This window comes from Ursus maritimus, unplaced genomic scaffold (genome assembly GCF_017311325.1).
Source record: "Ursus maritimus isolate PB19 unplaced genomic scaffold, ASM1731132v1 scaffold_15, whole genome shotgun sequence".
NCBI lineage: Eukaryota > Metazoa > Chordata > Mammalia > Carnivora > Ursidae > Ursus > Ursus maritimus.
In genome coordinates this window covers 18889087-18907523 of record NW_024423897.1, presented here as the reverse complement: position 1 = coordinate 18907523, position 18437 = coordinate 18889087, and the positions used below count along the sequence as shown (strand labels likewise).

The 18437-nt window shown below is 40.3% G+C and overlaps 1 protein-coding gene across 1 annotated transcript; it reads left to right on the top strand.

Moving 5' to 3' along the window:
- The first annotated feature begins 468 nt into the window (after nucleotides 1-468).
- On the top strand, nucleotides 469-16901 carry CNOT8 (CCR4-NOT transcription complex subunit 8). The gene is made up of 7 exons (XM_008692462.2): nucleotides 469-690; nucleotides 6950-7135; nucleotides 8098-8291; nucleotides 11851-12012; nucleotides 12553-12697; nucleotides 13420-13530; nucleotides 15355-16901. Exons 2-7 carry the CDS (start codon nucleotides 7019-7021, stop codon nucleotides 15502-15504), a joined length of 879 nt encoding a protein of 292 aa, XP_008690684.1. The 5' UTR covers nucleotides 469-690; nucleotides 6950-7018; the 3' UTR covers nucleotides 15505-16901.
- The last annotated feature ends 1536 nt before the right edge of the window (nucleotides 16902-18437 follow it).

Sequence of the window (18437 nt, the reverse complement as noted above, 5' to 3'; positions counted from 1 at the left end):
GAGGGGTCCAGGGGGCTGCATTAGTACAAGGAAGGTTGGCTCCTGCCAACGATTTTAACGGTCCATCAAAGCAGGGCCGAGAGGGCGTTGCAATTTGCGGGATTTGGTCAGAAGGTCCACGCCCCTTCCTCAGCCCTCGGCCACGCCCACCCGAGCGGGGGCTAGTTCTAGACCACGCCCCTCCTGTGGGCGCGCGGAAGGAGAACTGAAACAGTGTGCTGTTGCTAATTGAATTGAGCCAGTGCAACTAACGCGCCAAGGCCCAGCACGGGTCGTGTTCCGCATGCGTCCTACGAGGCCGCCCCGCCCCGCTGTTTTCGGGGAGCCTTCTTGGTTCTGCGCTTGCGCGTTGCTCCCGCGAGCTCGGGTTGGACGAACACGCACGGAGTCTCCGGAGCGCGCAGAAAGGGAGGAGCAGGCTTGATCCGGCGCGCGCGCGCGTCTGGAGTGACGCTAAAGGAGCAGGCGAGTCGGGAGGATCCAGCGGGTAGAGTGGTTCGGCCAGGTTTTTAGGTGGGCGGTGCGTAAGGCCGCTCTGGGCACAAAGAAGCCCATCTCACTGGCCCGCTCGGTTCCCGGAGCGGATCCGGGGCAGGAGGAGAGCGCCGGGTCAGAGGCCATCGCCGCCGCTCCCGGGGGACTCTGCCCGCCTGCCCGCAAGCCCGCGCTTCGCGGGCCCAGCCGCTCAGGGTAAGCGAGCTCGCGCTTACCAGAGAGGAGCGTGAGATGAGAGAGTGTGGGAGGCCAGCGGGGACCTGTGGAAGGAAGGGGAATGGGGGCGTGAATGAGGGGCAGGGGGTGCGAAAACAGAAAGGCCCATCGAATAGTGGTAATAATACCACCCACTACCACACAATAATATTCTAGTGTTATGTGCCAGGACTTTATAAAGCACCTTGTATGCTTCATTCTCTTAACCTCTACTACAGTCCTCCGAGGTGTATGTTATTGAACCCATTTTACAAGACCGGAAAACTGAGGCACCAGAGAGGTTAAGTAACTTCTGCAAAGCCACACAGCTAGTTGGTGGCCTGGGTTCGAACGTAGGTCTTTCTGGCGTGAAAGCCTGTAATTTTAATATCTTTGCTTTGGGGGGAAAAAAAAGCTGGGTACATGGGAAGGGGTGGGATGAGTGTTGTTTGGAGAGGGAGGGTGATCCAGAACGGGAAGAGAATGATGATGGCAGACTGTGTAAGGGAGAGGACTTGAGTTTGGAACCTTGCGGGCCTCCCGCTTCTTGGTTCTTTTGGCCCCACAACTTTTCCTTGCCGTTTTGTGTTTATGAACAGAGCTATTGCTCTGGAGGCCTGGACCACATGGTTGGTTTTAAGAACTGGTTGAACTGCGGTTCAGTTCAGGATAGTTGTCCTCGGACACTGTTTTGGGGGCGGGAGTGATGGAGGACGGCGAGGGCCACCGTGTATAGAGAGGACCCTCCAAGCTGCTGCCATTTCTTGTAACTTGCTCCTACTTCCTTTTCCATCTTACCCTTGCGCGGCAAAGCCTTTGTTCAATTCCCTAGAATGGGGAAGTGATGTTTATTGTCTCCTTGCACACTTAGGCTTAAACAAAACAAAACCGGAAAAACCAAACATTCTTTTCCTAAGCAAGACGTGGTCCTCTGGATTGCTTGCAGAGAAAGCTTTCGGTTGGCCTTCTTCGTAGTTGCTCTTTAGAGCTTTCCTGAGTAAATAGGAGCTTTGTTTTGGAGAAGTTTACACTATAGGTCAGCAAGAGCGATCTGCACGGATTTTACTAGCAGATCAGCACAACGCAGGGACCTCAGTAATTCCTGTGTGTGACCTTTCCTTCTTGAACAGTCCAGTGTTGAGAAACAGCAGGTATCAGTGCTTGTATTTTGCTTTCGTATAGAGTGGAGTAGCTTGTGTGGTAGTCAGAGTTTCATAGAGTGGAGTAGCTCAAGTGGGAGTCAAAGTTTAATGTCAGCCTGTGAGGGAAACTTTGCATGTGATCATGGTTATCCTTAAACATTCCTTAGGAAGGTGTAAAGTTATAGATGGACATTCTGTTTCTTGGTAAATCTAGCAGTTTTTCCTTCAGCTTTCAAACTTATTACTGTTTCTCTGCTTGCAACCCAGATAAAGTAATTAGCTTACGTTTAAGGCCTGTATTGCACAAATAAACGTATTTGAATGGGGTAGAGTCCTTCCATATTGTGAGGTTTACTGTGCCCTGCTGGCACTGAGAGGCATAAAGGAGGAAGACTAACTAACCAAGGAGAAGAGTATGTTTGTGATTCCCATCTTGGGATCCTTCTGGATCATGTGCTCGCTGAGTGGAAAGCGGCAGGCAAAACTGCTGGCATCATTTATTGTTATTTCTCTCCTCTTTGTCTAGCATATCCAGTAATTTATGCTAAGCTAAATGTGCATAATGTGATTCCTTTTCAATTTTTGAGTGGCACTGCATTTTGGGATTTGCAAGCAATTTCCCCACAATTTTTCTAGATAAGGGTTTGGTGCAAGGATGTCTTACGTATTTTTGCCAGTGGTCTGCACTTGTGTTCCATATTTATCAGATATGTGTAACAAGGGTCAGCTTTTTGAAAGTAGCTTAGCTTTTTTTTTTTTTTTAAGGTTTTATTTATTTGAGAGAGAGAGCACGAGCATTGAGGAGGGGCAGAGGGAGAGGGAGAAGCAGACTCCCTGCTGAGCAGGGAACCAACAATGCGGGGTTCCATCCCAGAACTCCGTGATCATGACCTGAGGGACAGCAGATGCCCAATGGACTGAGCCCCGTGGGCACCCCATGGCTTAGCTTTTTTAAAAAAATTTTTTTTGGAAATGAAAGCCATGATAGTGCCTTTTAAAATTAATGTCTCTGAATTTCAGTTTTCTTATCTGTAAAAGGTAGAGGAAGATACCACTGTACAAAGTTGTCGTGAGATTTCTCCACTGTAAATTTTGAAGCAGAACCCCATATTTCATATCATATCACCTACATCTGTTTAACATTATCTCTAAAAGATAAGGACTCTTTTTAAAAAAACCATGACAGGGGAGCCTGGGTGGCTTAGTCGTTAAGTGTCTGCCTTTGGCTCAGGTCATGATCCCGGGGTACTGGGATTGAGCCCCACATCAGGCTCCCTGCTCAGTGAGGCCTGCTTCTCCCTCTCCCTCTGCCTGCTGCTCCCCCTGCTTGTGCTCGCTCTCTGTCTGTCAAATAAATAAGTAAAATCTTAAAAAAATAAAAATAAATTAAAAAACCACGACAATATAACACCAAAAAAAGCAAAAAACCCCCAAACAAAAAATCAAAACCAGCAATTGTTCAGACTTTTGTCTTGAAAATGTCACTTTTTTAAAAAAAGTTTCTAACGGTTTGTTTAAAGATCTAATTAGGGTCTATAGATTTTGATTGGTTGATAAGTCTCTCGAGAGTTTTTTATTTCTTAAAATTTGTTGCAGAAGCTGGGTTATTCTGTAGTTTCCCACAGTAGTTTCTGGATTTTGCTGATTGTCTTTCTGTGGTATCCTTTAACAAATTCCTCTGTCCTCTTCATTTCCTGTAAACTGGTCTAGAGGTTTGGTCAGATTCAAGTTAAATTTTTTTTAAAAAAGATTTTATTTATTTTAGAGAGCATGAGCACGCGGGTGTGAGGGGGGGGAGGGAGTGGGGACAGAGGGAAAGGCAGAGAATCCCAGGCAGACTCCCTGCTGAACAGAGAGCCCACTGCAGGGTTTGATCCCAGGACCCTGAGATCATGACCTGAGCCAAAATCAAGAGTGGGACACCTAACCGACTGAGCGATCCAGGTGCCCCTCAACTTAGATTTTTTTTTTGTAAGCGTAATTCATTGTGGTGATGTGTTCTGTCAGGAGGCACATGATACCTGGTTGTCTCTTTCTGTGGTTATTACAGCCATTGTGATATTTTAACAACTTTATTGAAGTATTATTTACATACTATAAAACGTAGAGTTGAGCGATTTTTAGTAAATTTACAGAGTTGTGCAGTCATCAGGTAGTTGAGTTTGGTAACCTGTCACCTCAGTAAGATAACCTTATGCGATTTACAGTTAATGCCCAATCCCATTCATCGCTGTAGTCTACTTTCTGCCTTTATAGATTTACCTTTTCTGAATATCCATATAGATGCCATTATGATTATTGCCTAGATCTGTGAATTCTTTAGGAGCTACAAAACAGTGATATTCTATGATTCCATAGTCATTAGTTTTATAACTTCTATTAAAAGAAACTTCTTTAGTTACTTAGTACAATTTATATAGGAAAGACAAGATACATATTTAAAAAAATAAATTGATTAACCAGCATTCTCCATTGGTGACCAGTAAAGTTTATTTTCTTAGTTTTTAATGTATGAGTTCAGGGGTGCCTGGGTGGCTCAGTTGGTTAAGCATTTGCCTTGGGCTCAGGTCATGATCTCGGGGTCCTAGGATTTAGGCCCCCTTGCCTCCTGCTTCTCCTTCTGCTGCTCTCCTTGCTTGTGTGCTCTCATTCTCTCTCAAATAAATAAAATTAAAAAAAAAAATCCATGAGTTCATAGTGAACTGTCTTAGAAGTTTGAAGACATTGTAGTGACTATTCATAATGGTGTTCATATTATCTTTTGTGTATATATATATCTTTTATATATCTTTTCTTTGACCAGACGGAGCCTCTTCAGATTATTTCCTGAGTTCTTTTGACACAACCTGAAGAGCTTCTGAGCTGGGGAACCTGGTTCTAAGGGTTTAGTGTAAATACCTAATTGTCTTCTTTATAGGCCTGCTTTTTTCTGTTTCAAGACCAAAGGCATTTTTTTGCTTGGGTCCCTTTTGCTGCTTTGCTTTTATGGAAATGTCTTCACAGTCATACCCACTTTCCCTAAAGTAGTTTATGGTTGTGCTTGAAATGACACCAAAAAGAAAGTACATTGTTTAAGTTAGGAAAATAAGGAAGTGAAGTGGTACTGATTTAACATTAATGGGCATAGATATGGCTTTGTGCCCTCCTTCTGGGGAAAACCTTAAACCTTAAACACAGTTTAGAATCTAATCAGAGTCCTAACATTTTCCTAATTATGGTCATATCGTGGAATTTACTCCACACTCAGTGTGAACTTCTGCCCTTTTCAGATGTTCTTTATTTGTTAATTGGCAAGCCTTTAATTCATGCCCATCGTGTACAGGACTGAAATGAGAAGAAATGGAATCTACCTTTAAGAAGTGTCCACTCATATTTGTTAGGAAGTTACCACAGTCTACTTAAGTTTCAGAGTAATTATAGTCAGTCTATTATAATTTCAGAGAAACATCTCTTGAAGTGTTGGGTACCTTGAATAAATGGAATCTTTTAGGGTTGCTGACAAACCAAAAGATCAGTTTCTCAGAATTTTCTCAGAGAAATGAAGACATTTGAGAATGAGAATTTTGTTTTGATCCAGATTCTTACTGTTGCATCTGCCTGTCTTGAAATTAGGAAGTAAAGATTCATTTTACTGTTTCTAAGAATTTTCCTCTGGATATATATCTATATACTAGAGCCCACTCTTATATCGAGGAGCCATGTGGTGGGGTTGCCCTTTTAAATAAAGGCTTTTATGATAAGCTCCTTTTGGTCTTTTTATAACTAAGCATCACATTATTATAATAACAACATTACTCCGAAGCCGAATCATGTTGAGTTTTATCTTGCAGAATACTGTTCTCCTCTGTAGTTTCCTCCCAGAATATGCACTATAACTCATTATGCGTTCTGGTTGAATTATTTATACTTGCCATCTTCTCTATTCCTATTGTTGAATTGCTTAGTTTCTTTATATTATTATGTGTTTAAGAGTAGACATTCTTATTCTTATTCCAATTCTTATTTTCATTGTGGTGGTTGAAGTTTCAAATTAGCAGGTGGGGTTGGTTTTTACCACTTGAATCCCTCACTTCGTGATCTGTTTGCACAAATCTAAAGAGGCCCTATATTAAGTTAGTCAATTGCCTGTAGTTATATTTGACTTTTGGATTGTGGAGAAAAAGAATTTCCCCTTTTATAGGGGCCAGAGGGAGGAGTCCCATGACCATATTCACTATGTAGTTGTTAAGACTTACGTGTGAGAGTTTAGGTCTACATTCTTTCAGGCTTTCAGAGATCCCGGTACATTTAAACTGGCTAAAGTGATTCCTTTAAAAATGTTTCCATGATTTGGTCTCTGTGCAAAGTGATGTGAAAGTCATAGATAAGGGAATATTTGTGGTCACTGGGACCTATTTTAGTCTTTAGATAGTCTGAAAAGGGCTCAAATACTGGTTTAGGGTAGTGGTTTCACTTCTGTGCTGAAAATGTCTTCAGCTTGCTTTTCTTTCTTTCTTTCTTTCTTTCTTTCTTTCTTTCTTTCTTTCTTTCTTTCTTTCTTCCTTCCTTCCTTCCTTCCTTCCTTCCTTCCTTCCTTCCTTCCTTCCTCTTTCCTTCCTTCTTTCTTTCTCTCTTTCTCTCTCTCTCTCTCTTCCTCCCTCCCTTCCTTCCTTCCTTCTTTCCTTCCTTCTTTCTTTCTCTCTTTCTCTCTCTCTCTCTTCCTCCCTTCCTTCCTTCCTTCCTTCTTTCTTTTCTTTTCTTTTCTTTTCTTTTCTTTCATTTTATTTTTAAGTAATCTCTACACCCAACATAGGTCTCAAACATACAACCCTGAGATGAAGAGTCACATACTCAACCAACTGAGGCAGCCAGACACCCCAGTTTCTTTAGATTTCTTAAGTAGTTTTAGTTTCTTTGAGTTCAAGAACAGTGTGTGTGTGTGTATGTGTGTGTGTGTGTGTGTCTTTGTTTTGACAAAGGCAGGTTTCCTCCCTGTATAAAATGGAGAATGAATATAAATATAATAGTCTTAATGTTTTAGCTTAAACTGATGAAGTGATTTTTTTTTTTTTGATCTTTGTTTTGTTGACATTATGCCAGTGTTTAAATTTATGTGATTTCAAAATGTTTTCGTCTAGGTCAGATCAACCATCAGCTTACCCTCTCTAACAGAGTCAGCTGAAAGCGACCTCTCGAGTTTCTTCAAGATGCCTGCAGCACTTGTGGAGAACAGCCAAGTTATCTGTGAAGTCTGGGCCAGCAATCTAGAAGAAGAGATGAGGAAGATCCGAGAAATTGTGCTCAGTTACAGTTATATTGCCATGGTAAAGAGCTCAACTCTGTTTGACTACCTTTGCTATGGACTTAGGGAATGTTCAGTGTGAGATTTTGAAAGAAAGGATTACACTAAAGCCATGATAGATTAAGCTTGGTGGAAGGTTGTGATGCTTTTATGAAACATCAGGGTAGCCAGTGTGTCTGAGAAGGATGTAACCTCTAGCATCTTAGATTTTTTGTAATGTTACTTTGTGTTTAATAGTGTTTAAGGCAGAAGTTATGTCAGCCTAAAGTGCACATCTGTCCCGCAGATATGGTGAATTTGACGGTGTTTAAAAATTGTTTTTAAAAATTAGCTATCAGCATGTAAAAATTAAGAGATCTCTTTTAAAAGTCCAGATTTCTGGCATCTCTGGAAAAAAATGGGACGATTTGGCATTACAGGATCCACATTCCTGTCTGTATGGAGTGGCCGGAGAGGCAGGTGTATGTCATGGTGATATTAAGGGCCTCTTCTAGAGGAGGCGTGCACTGTCTAGTTTGCCCAAGTCCCCATTACTCATAAGCAGTCAGTCTTTAGCCTCGTGTTTAAAACTGTCTGTGATCATGTTCCAGGCTTTTTACTCAAAGTAAATGTAGCTATTGTTTTTTTCTGAATGGCTGTTTCATTTTCCTCTATTTGTATTTTTATTCATACAGTGTTCTCAACCTAAACTTTTTTTAATTCACTGTATATGAATGTAGAGTGTTCTTAATTAATCTGTAGTCAACTACTCTTACTCACATCCTGCCTAGGTTCTCCAAGTTGCTGCGTAAAACTTCATGATTCTAGTACTCCTTGTGTAGATAGATACTTGTGTAGATATCAATGAGATCAGTATTTTAATATAGGTATTTATGCCCAAGCGTGGGTTTTGTCACATAACTTTTATAAATTAAGATAAAATTGATCAATTTAGCATCCACTGTTTTGTGAAACCTTATGATGAGAGACCTTTTCCTTTTCTAGGACACAGAATTTCCAGGTGTTGTGGTACGACCAATTGGTGAATTTCGTAGTTCCATAGATTACCAGTATCAGCTTTTACGGTGCAATGTTGACCTTTTAAAAATTATCCAGCTGGGCCTTACGTTCACAAACGAAAAGGGAGAATATCCTTCTGGAATCAACACTTGGCAGTTCAACTTCAAATTTAACCTTACGTAAGTGTCTGAAATATTTCTCAGTGTTATTCTTAGATCCGCTACATTTGTGCAGACTGTGATTTCTAACTGATTTTATTAATATAAAGTTTTGTTTCCATTGAAACCAGGTAAGGGTTGGACACAGCAGTCAAATAGAGGATGGAATAAGGAATCTCAGAAAGTAAAGTCCCTCTTAAAGAACTCTTACAGGTCAACAATAAAAAGACAACCCAATTAAAAATGGGCATCAGATCTGAATAGACATTTCTCCAAAGAAGATATAGATATGGCTAATAAACCCATGAAAAGATGGTCACCATCATTAGTCATGAGGGAAATGCAAATCAAAACCACAGTGAGATACCACCTTATACCCACTAGGTGGCTGTAATAAAAAAGACACAACAAATGTTGGCAAGGGTGTAGAGAAATTAGGACCCTCATATATTGCTATTGGGAAAGTAAAATGGTGTAGCCTCTTTGGAAAACAGGCAGTTTCTCAAAAGGTTAAACATAGAGTCACCATATGACCCAGCAGTTCCACTTCTAGGCATATACCCAAGAGAAATGAAAACATACATCCGTACAAAAACTTGTACTTGAGTGTTCATAACAGCATTATTTGTAAAGGCCCCAAAGTAGAAACAATCCAATGTCTGTGAACTGATGAATGGATAAAATAAATATGATATATCCGTGCCATGGAATGTTATTGGACAGCAAAAGGAAAAAAGTAGTAATATATGTTATACATTGACTTGTTTTGAAAACATGCTAAGGGAAAGAAGCCAGATACAAAAGACCACGTATTGTAGGATTCTCTTTTTATGAAATGTTCAAAATAGGCAAATTGATAGAGTCAGAATAGGTCAGTGGTTGTCTAGGATGTAGGGGGGTGGTGAGATTATGGGGTGGTGGGGAGTGATTGCATAATGGGTATGGGTTTTCTTTTGAGGTGATAAAATGGTTTACGCTTGACTGGGGGTGGTTGCACAACTCTGAAAATACTAAAAGTGATTGAATTGTATACTTTATTTTTAAAATTTTTAAAAAAGATTTATTTATTTGAGAGAGAGTGTGTGTGCATGGGGGTGGAGGTGGAGGGGAAGAAGAGGGAGAGAGAGTCTTAAGCAGACTCTGTGCAGAGGGTAGATAGAGCCTGATGCATCTCAGGACCCTGAGATCACGACCTGAGCTGAAACCAAGAGTCGGTCACTTAACTGACTGCCACCCAGGCACCCTGAAGTGTATACTTTATTTTCATTTTATTTTTTTAAAAGATTTTATTTATTTATCTGAGAGAGGGAGAGAGAGATCACAAGCAGGGGGGAGGGGTAGAGGAAGAAGCAGGCTCCCTGATGAGGAGGGAGCCCGATGTGGGACTCCATCCCAGCACCCTGGGATCATGACCTGAGCCGAAGGCAGACATTTAACTGACTGAGCCAACCAGGCGCCCCAGAAGCATATACCTTAAATGAGTAAATGGTTAGTATGTGAATTATAGCTTAATAAGGCTGTTTAAAATGAAAAAGTAAAGTTAATTCTCCAGTTAGGAGATGAATTGCAGTTCTGCCATTTTTCAGCTGGGTGATTTGGGGTTAGTAATTTTACCTTCTGTAATTCAGTTTCCTTATCTGTAAAACAGGATTATTGTTATCTTTTATTATAGAAGAAATAAGGAGATAAGGAGTAGATGTTAATTAAGGGTAGTTGAAACTGAAGGGAATTTTGATGTTTTAAAAATATGGTTAAAAACACGTAACATAAAATTTACCATCTCAACCATTTTTAAGTTTGCAGTTCAGTAGTGTTAAAGTATGTTTGCGTTGTTGTGAAGCAGACACCCAGAACTTTCTCATCTTGCACAGTGGACACTCTGTACCCATTAAACAACTCTCCTTTTTCTTCTTCACCAGATCTTGGTGAACCACCATACTACTTTCTGTTTCTATGAATTTGACTGTTTTAGCTACCTCATATAAGTGGAATCATACAGTATTTGTCATTTTGTGACTGGCGTATTTCACTTAGTATGATAGCCTTAAGATTCATCCATCTTGTGGCATATTGCAGAATTTCCTTCCTTTTTAAGACTGAATAATATTCCATTGTATATTTGGACCACATTTTGTTTATCTGTTCATTCACTGATGGACATTTAGGTTGTTTCCACCTCTTGACTGTAGGGAGTAGTGCTGCCATGAACATGGATGTGCAAACATCTTCACAACCGTCCTTTTCATTCTTTTGGACATATACCCAGAAGTGGGATTGCTGGATCATTTGGTAGTTCTGTTTTTAATTTTTTGAGGATGATGTAATTGTTTTTTTTTTCCCTAAGAGAGAGAGAGAGAGCACGCGAGAGAGCTTGCATGTGGGGGCAGGGGAGGGTTGGGGAGGGCCAGAAGGAGTCTGCAGTTAGTGCAGAGCCCGATGCAGAGCTCATCTCAGACCCTGAGATCATGACCTGAGCCAAAATCAAGAGTCGAATGCTTAACTGACAGCCACCCAGGTGCCCTAGGATCATGTAATTTTTTAAGGGGAAAATTTAGGGGAGACTATCATTTTGCTGATTGTATAAGGTAGGTTTAGTGTAATTCTGATTGGGCCACAGTACTCAAGTACTGCTTTATTGAATGGCACCAGGAGCATTTGATGGCTCAGGGATAATTTTTTGATTGTTCATGTGCTTTGGAAATTTGTTTGATGTTCAGGAATAATTTGGGGAGATGATCTGCATCTTTAACTGCATTTTTTTTTTTAGTCCATCACCAAAGCCTGTTATTTATACCTTAATGGTAATTAATACACAAATGAAAATAAGGGTTGTTTGTTATTGTAGAGTTTATGTATGTGTTTAAAACATGCTTGTTTTAGGTGAAACAAAACAATGATTCAACATTGGTTTTAATTTAGTAGAAAAAAGTAAGATTGTGTTTTTTTTTTCCAGTTGTCTGTCCTAAGTTTATGTGAAAAACAAATGAAAAAACACTGAAATCTAGTGGAAAAAGTTATATAACTTATTTCCCTACTTTTGCGATACATGGTATTATAAATATTCCTCTGTTTAAATTGATGGATGTATCTCTACAGTGGAATATTATGCCAGAGTTGCAAAGGATGTGGTATATCTGTGAGCTTTGGTCTGGAAACATGGTCTGTGCTGGTAGATACAGGGATGGAGGTGTGTATGTGTAGGTAGAGAACATAGTCTTCAAGGATATATAAACTGAGTTATTAACAGTTTTTTCTATGATGTAACATTTTAAAAAATTTTCTGGTGTTTTAAATATTTTTGAATTGGTCGATTCTGTTTTTCTGTAAATAATGGGGAAATGTGGATCTTTTATAATTAAAAATTTATTTTGTGGAGGCAAGTCTCACTTTTCCATCAGCCACAGAGATAAGATTACTTTGCATGCTTGCTGGAATACTGGAAAGAATGAATGATCTGTTCTTAAATTATGAAAGCATTTCAAGAGTACTTGTTCTGTAATTATAAGGTGATGTTAATATTGCTGCCCACTACTTCTCTTAGATTATCTACCAGCTAAGAAGTGAATGCCTTCTTTTTTAGAGAGGACATGTACTCCCAGGATTCCATAGATCTCCTTGCTAACTCTGGACTGCAATTTCAGAAGCATGAAGAGGAAGGGATTGACACATTGCACTTTGCAGAGCTGCTTATGACATCAGGGGTGGTTCTCTGTGACAACGTCAAATGGCTTTCATTTCATAGGTTAGTCCCAGATAATGTGTATTTCTCTTGCTTTGGGAACAGGGAATTGCATTCTTATGTTATTTCTGCAGTCCTATTGGCTATCTTCTTTTGGTCACTTATGAAGCAGTTACCGAGTTCAAATGGTAACTTGCCCATGTTGCAGTTTTTTAAAAAATACTTTGGAGCTTATACTGGTTTGTTTCACATAGTACTGGGCTCCATCATGTGGCTATCAGTGGGTACATTTCAAGTGGAAAGATGGTGACTGGGGGGATCAGAGCACTTGATCATCTTTTTCTTGTCCTTTAAATGGCTGGCCTAAAGTTTATGACGAAGAGAACCCAAATTTGAAACCCCTTGGGTTCTCTTCTATGTCTCTCATATTAGTCTGGTTTGTTGTTATTTAAGGGAAAGTTCAGATTACAGTAGGATAAACTACTTGGAAGACTGAAAGTTACTCATGAGGTAACACCATTAAGTTTTGAGAAATGAAGCAGTTGAACTCTGGGGCCTGGTGATTGCTGCTTTTTCACCTCATTGCCTCATTCTCTCCTGTAGTGGCTATGATTTTGGCTACATGGTAAAATTACTTACGGATTCTCGTTTGCCAGAAGAGGAACATGAATTCTTTCATATTCTGAACCTTTTTTTCCCATCCATTTATGATGTGAAATACTTGATGAAGAGTTGCAAAAATCTTAAGGTACACAATATTTTTCTTAATATTAGTAACAATAAAAAAGACAAAACAGACTTGTCATTTTGCTTTATCACTATTTTTAGAAATTAAATTATTATTTATTTATTTATTGCCACTTACACATTCTTCAGTGCCTGCTAGGTGCCAACATTGTGCTGGAGTGGGTGTATATAGAGTTGATTGGCACAGGGATTTGTGTGGTGAACGTCTTTAATCTGGGCATGAAGGGGGCCCTCTACTTCTCTTATTCTGAGGGAGACATTCTTCACTTACGGTCCACAAACCTAGTGAAACAGTTGGCAATGTAAGGTGTATATGTAGTTTGTTAGGGACGGGGTCTGTAGTGTACCAGACTCTCAGAGGGGTTCTTAACCCTCGATAGTTCAAGAACTCAGCACCCTAATAAATTGTTGACATAAGAGGTTTTCTGTCTAGAATTGGATTGGTATTTACTATTTCCTCAATCTTGTTTTATAGCTGTTAGGACTTTAAAACAGGGCAGAGGTCTGACACAATTAATGATATATAAAAGAAAGGAGTGAAAAGTGAAATATAACACAGTATATTGTTTGGAGGGTTAAAAAAGGGGATATTGCTGGCATAAGGCCTTAGTAAGTAACCTGTTCCCAATTGTCATCACCAAAAGAATTAAACTAAAAAGTGGAGTTGACTCCAGTAGAGGAGTGGTGGGTCTGAAGTACTCTTTGGTTTCTTTCCGTCTGCAGGGTGGTCTCCAGGAAGTCGCCGATCAGTTGGATTTGCAGAGAATTGGAAGGCAACACCAGGCAGGCTCAGACTCACTGCTGACAGGAATGGCGTTCTTCAGGATGAAAGAGGTAAGGAGGTGTGGGTTATCTTTGTGGGCTGAGATGTGTTGAAAATTTATAGTTCTGATGGAAGTTGATGACCACTTTGAAAGCAGTTGTTTGGTTTGTTTGTTATGATGTTCAGTATATTAAATGTAGTTTGGGAGGCAAAGACATCCTGAAATGGAGACTTCTTATTAGCATATTCAAGTCTAGACATGTGCTTGTTCTTAGCAGTTCTCCTTCTTACAGTGATTTGCTTTTCTTCTGATTTCTCTAATACGAGCACATTTGTTTGAACACTCACTTTATGCTTAAGTTCTTTGAATTGTCAAATGTCTGGCAGCTAACATATTCCGTGACAAGCTGAAGGGTTTTCTTCTAAGATCAGGAACAACACAAGCATGCTCACTCTCGCCACTTTTATTTAACATAGTATTGGAAGTCCTAGCCAGCGTAATTAGGCAAGAAAAAAAATACAAGGGATCCAGATTGGAATTGAGGAAGTAAAACTGTCACTATTTTCAGATGGCATGATATTATACATAGAAAACTCTAAAGAGTCCCCCAAAAAGTTCTTAGAACTAATAAACAAACTCAGTAAAATTTCAAGATATAAAATCAGTATACAAATATCTTGTGTTTGTGTATATTAATATTGAGCTAACAGAAAGAAATCAAGAAAGAATCCCATTTATAATTGCATCAAAAACAATAAAGTACCTAGGAATAAATTTAGCAAAGGAGTAAAAGACCTGTACCCTGAAAACTATAAGGCATTGATGAAAGAAATTGAAGAAGACACAAATAAATGGAAAGATATTTGGTGCTCATGGATTGGAAGAATTAATATTCATTTTTTTTAAAAAAGATTTTATTCCATGAGCAGAGAGAGGGCCAGGGGGAGAGGGAGCAGCAAACTCCCCACTGAGCAGGGAGCCCGACATGGGACTCAGTCCCAGGACCCTGGGATCATGACCTGAGCCGAAGGCAGACACTTAACCAACTGAGCCACCCGGGCGCCCCTGGAAGAATTGATATTCTTAAAATGTCCATACTATCCAAAGCAGTCTACAGATTCATTGCAATCTCTCTCAGAATTCCAATGGCATTTTTCACAGAAATAGAACAAATGATCTTAAAATTTGTGTGGAACCACAGAAGATCCCAAATAGCCAAAGCAGTCTTGAGAAAGAAGAACAAAGCTGGTGGCATCGTGCTCCCCCGAGGTTCCTTTGGCAATGTCTGGAGACATTTTTGGTTGTCACAGTCTGGAGCAGCAGAGGGGAGGCGCACTCCTGGCCAGGGACACTGCTGAACGTTCTGCAGTACTACAGTACACTGGACGGCTCCCCTCCATGCCCCGCAACAAGGAATTATATCCTGCCCAGTAGGGCCAGGGTCAAGATACCCTGCTGAAGTGTGTAATATCCAGTATCTCACTTGTAACAGCCCACTGTTATCCCGTTTTAAAGATAGGGAACCATGGCTGAAGGACAGTTGAAGATCACCCAGTGAGTATAAAGCCCAAGCTCTTAAGCACTGCACTGCTTGTTAAAGAGAAGGGAGGAGATGGAGGTGGCTGGACTAAACAGCGGCAGCGGCCCACGGACCCTGGCAGTAAAAGAACTCATGGAGAGTAGAAGTCTGTTCAGAAAGGAGAGCCTGTATATTAAGAAAGGAGCATGAAAAGACTATGTAGAGGAGAGGTTTGGAGCCTTTCTTTATGAAGTTACTTTCTAGTTGGGTAGATTTTCAGGGCTTTGAGACTGGGAGGTGCTGATGTAGTAGTGTTGAGACTTGGCGTGACTCTTGGCGGGATTCTCACCATGGGTTCTCTGTCCTATCCTGCAGTTGTTTTTTGAGGACAGTATTGATGATGCCAAGTACTGTGGGCGTCTCTATGGCCTAGGCACAGGAGTGGCCCAGAAGCAGAATGAGGATGTGGACTCTGCCCAGGAGAAGATGAGCATCCTGGCGATCATCAACAACATGCAGCAGTGATGGCGGCGAGCCTCTGCAGGGCGGGCCTGGTCCCAGAGTGGTGCTTATATGCTGACTGTGTGTACTTCTCTTCCTCCCCAAGAGAAAACGCTTCTTTTGAGCAAACCGTACCTACCATCTGCGATGACAGAAAGACTTTTGTTGTATTGAAGACAAAAGATGTCTTTTAGATCCAGAAGAGGGGAGTTTACTCTGAATTTGTAAACAAGTCTTCCCTGTTCCTCATCCCCAAGCCTCTCCAGTTGCTTCCTGCCACCAGCATCCATGGCTCATTTGACACCTTTTTAAATATCCAGGACAAGTCAGAAACAGACTAGTAAAATATATATAATTCTTTATCTGTTGTCATTCTTCTTCTTTTAAATCTTGCTACTCTCTGAGGATGAAGACTTTTTGATGTGATTCTCAGCTGAGGGCTTCCAGGGACGGTGGAACAAAATGGTGCTTTTGTGAAGTGGATTATAGATGTCTTTCCCTTCCTTTTTTTTTTTTTTTTTTTTTTTTCCCTTCCTTTTTTTTTTTTTTTTTTTTTTTTTTTTACCTTTCTCTAGGACATTTACTTTCCTCACACTTTTTTAGTCTTGGATTATGTGCTATTATGTGGAAATGAATTAGTACTGAAATTTTGAAGACCGGTAATGAAAACTTTTATTAAAAACAAAATTCTTCTGGATCTGTCTACCCTTGTATTCATGAGGGACTCCAGAATGGGTATTAAGTTAACCACTTTACGCGTCTTTAAAGTCTGGTTCCATTGTGCCACTGAGATTTGCTGTCACATGTCCGTCATTTGAAATCATTTTAAGTTTTAATATAATAAAATATCCTGGATTTGCTCCTGAACGAAATAAGATCAGAATTTTGGACCATAAGTCTTATATTTTCAGTAATGTGATTTCAGATGGTCATCTGTGTTTTTTCCACGTCTGTTTGTTCTCCCTGCTTTTCCTTTTGGCAAACCTGAGGAGAAGTTAGGGAGACTGATTATGTGAGTACCAAGAATGTGAGTCTTTAAAAAGTTAATAGTGGTACATGTAGACAGGGCAGTAAGGAATTTGGTTAGAGTTCTCTTGGAGTAATATCCCACAACTGGGGTAGGAAGCTCAGGACTGTGATTTTTTTTTTTTTTAAACTAGTCATTTAAAAAGTACATTGTATTGTTTTTTGAATGACTACAGTATAGACAATTTAGAAAAACCAAAAACCCCTTTGAAATGGTCAAAATGAAAACTGGTAACTCACTGAAGTGGATGAATAGTCTTACATTTTAAAAGCTTATGAAAACTCAGTTCCAAATGATTCGAAAATGTCAAGTATTATAAACTGGTATTTAAGATGCTTGTAAATATTATTTATGTTTTTAATTTTGTAAAATAAAGATTTCTTTTTAACCACTGGCACGAAGGTTTGGTCTTTCATAGCTATTAATTGCTGACTGTAGAAGATGGTCATTTGCAATCAGTGACTAGAAGCATCTCACCTGCCCCCAAACTCTTGTCTCCATATCCCACAAGTTGGCTTGCATGTAAAATGTCTTACTTTATAGGAAGTTTTTTTTTTTTTTCTTTTAAGATTTTATTTATTTGGGAGAGAGTCTGAGCAAGAGACAGAGACCACAAGCAGGGGCAGAGGGAGAGGGAGAGGGAGAAGCAGACTCCCGACACAGGACTTGATCCCAAAACCCTGGGATCATGGCCTGAGCCACCCAGGCATCCCTGTAGGATGTTTTTAATGACCAACTGTGTAAATGGAATTGTCTCTTCACTTCATAATCCCCAACTGATTGTCCAGCTTTACTAGTAAAACTAGTTTTAATTCTGTCCTGGGACCACTCCATTACATTTGGTGGATTAGCTTGGTAGTTAGTGGACTTTTAAGACAAACTGAACTTTGGTATTGTAGCAATGGCTCCAGACTATTTCCAGCCCTTCCAGTTGGCACAAAACAAGGAGTCTGAAGAAGTCTGGTATAGGAGCAGATCTAGGCTTTTCACTGGGATGTTCACATATAGGAAGAGAGGTATTTATCACTGATTTGTGGTAAAAATAACGTAGGTCAGGGTCAGTGGTTCTCAGCCAAGTTCTTTGGCATGCTGGTGACTGTGGGGCCTGCACAGATGTCATTAATTTATTTTTAGAGTGAGTGCACAAGTGGGGGTGGAGCAGAGGAAGAAACAGACTACCTGCTGAGCAGGGAGCCCGATGTGGGGCTTGATCCCAGGACCCTGGGACTATGACCTGAGCTGAAGGCAGACACTTAACCAACTCAGCTACCAAGGTGCCCCCAGATGTCCTAAATTTAGATTCAAATAGGGAATTTGTCTTTGCCACAGTTGAGGAAAGACTTACATGTCAAGAGAAATACTGAGAAGAAGGGTTGAGGAACTCATTAGTGAGTGGAAGGTCTGGTCATTGCATGTGAGGGATAAGAGTTTATTAAAGTGTTGCTAAAGAAAGGGCACAAGTCTAGTAGAATTGGCAGGAACTTTATATACATATATATGAGCACATGTAGGGCTCTGTAAGTGGTTATGCTCAGAAAGGGATGGTCCTGTAGAGAGTAACCAGAGGATGCTAATTATGGGGTGAATTCAAGCCCCTCCACATGAACTGCCAAATGTTCTCAAATTTGTGTTCTGCTAACCCAGTAAGGTTGACTACCAACTACAAGCCTGACTGTCAGCTAAAGCTGCTGTGAATGAGCTCAGTTTTTTAAGTCTAAGCTATTAATGAATAGTCTTTCAATTTCCTAATTTATTCAGTCCGTAAGTTTCCATTGTATACCTACTAGATACTAGACACTGTAAATAGGTGCTAGGGATAAAACAGCACATGGAAGACATAATCTCTACCCTCACTGGAGCTTACAGTCTGGGTTGCCAAAGAGTCGTAATTCACAAAAATATAATTTGTGAGCTGTAAAGTACAGGACAC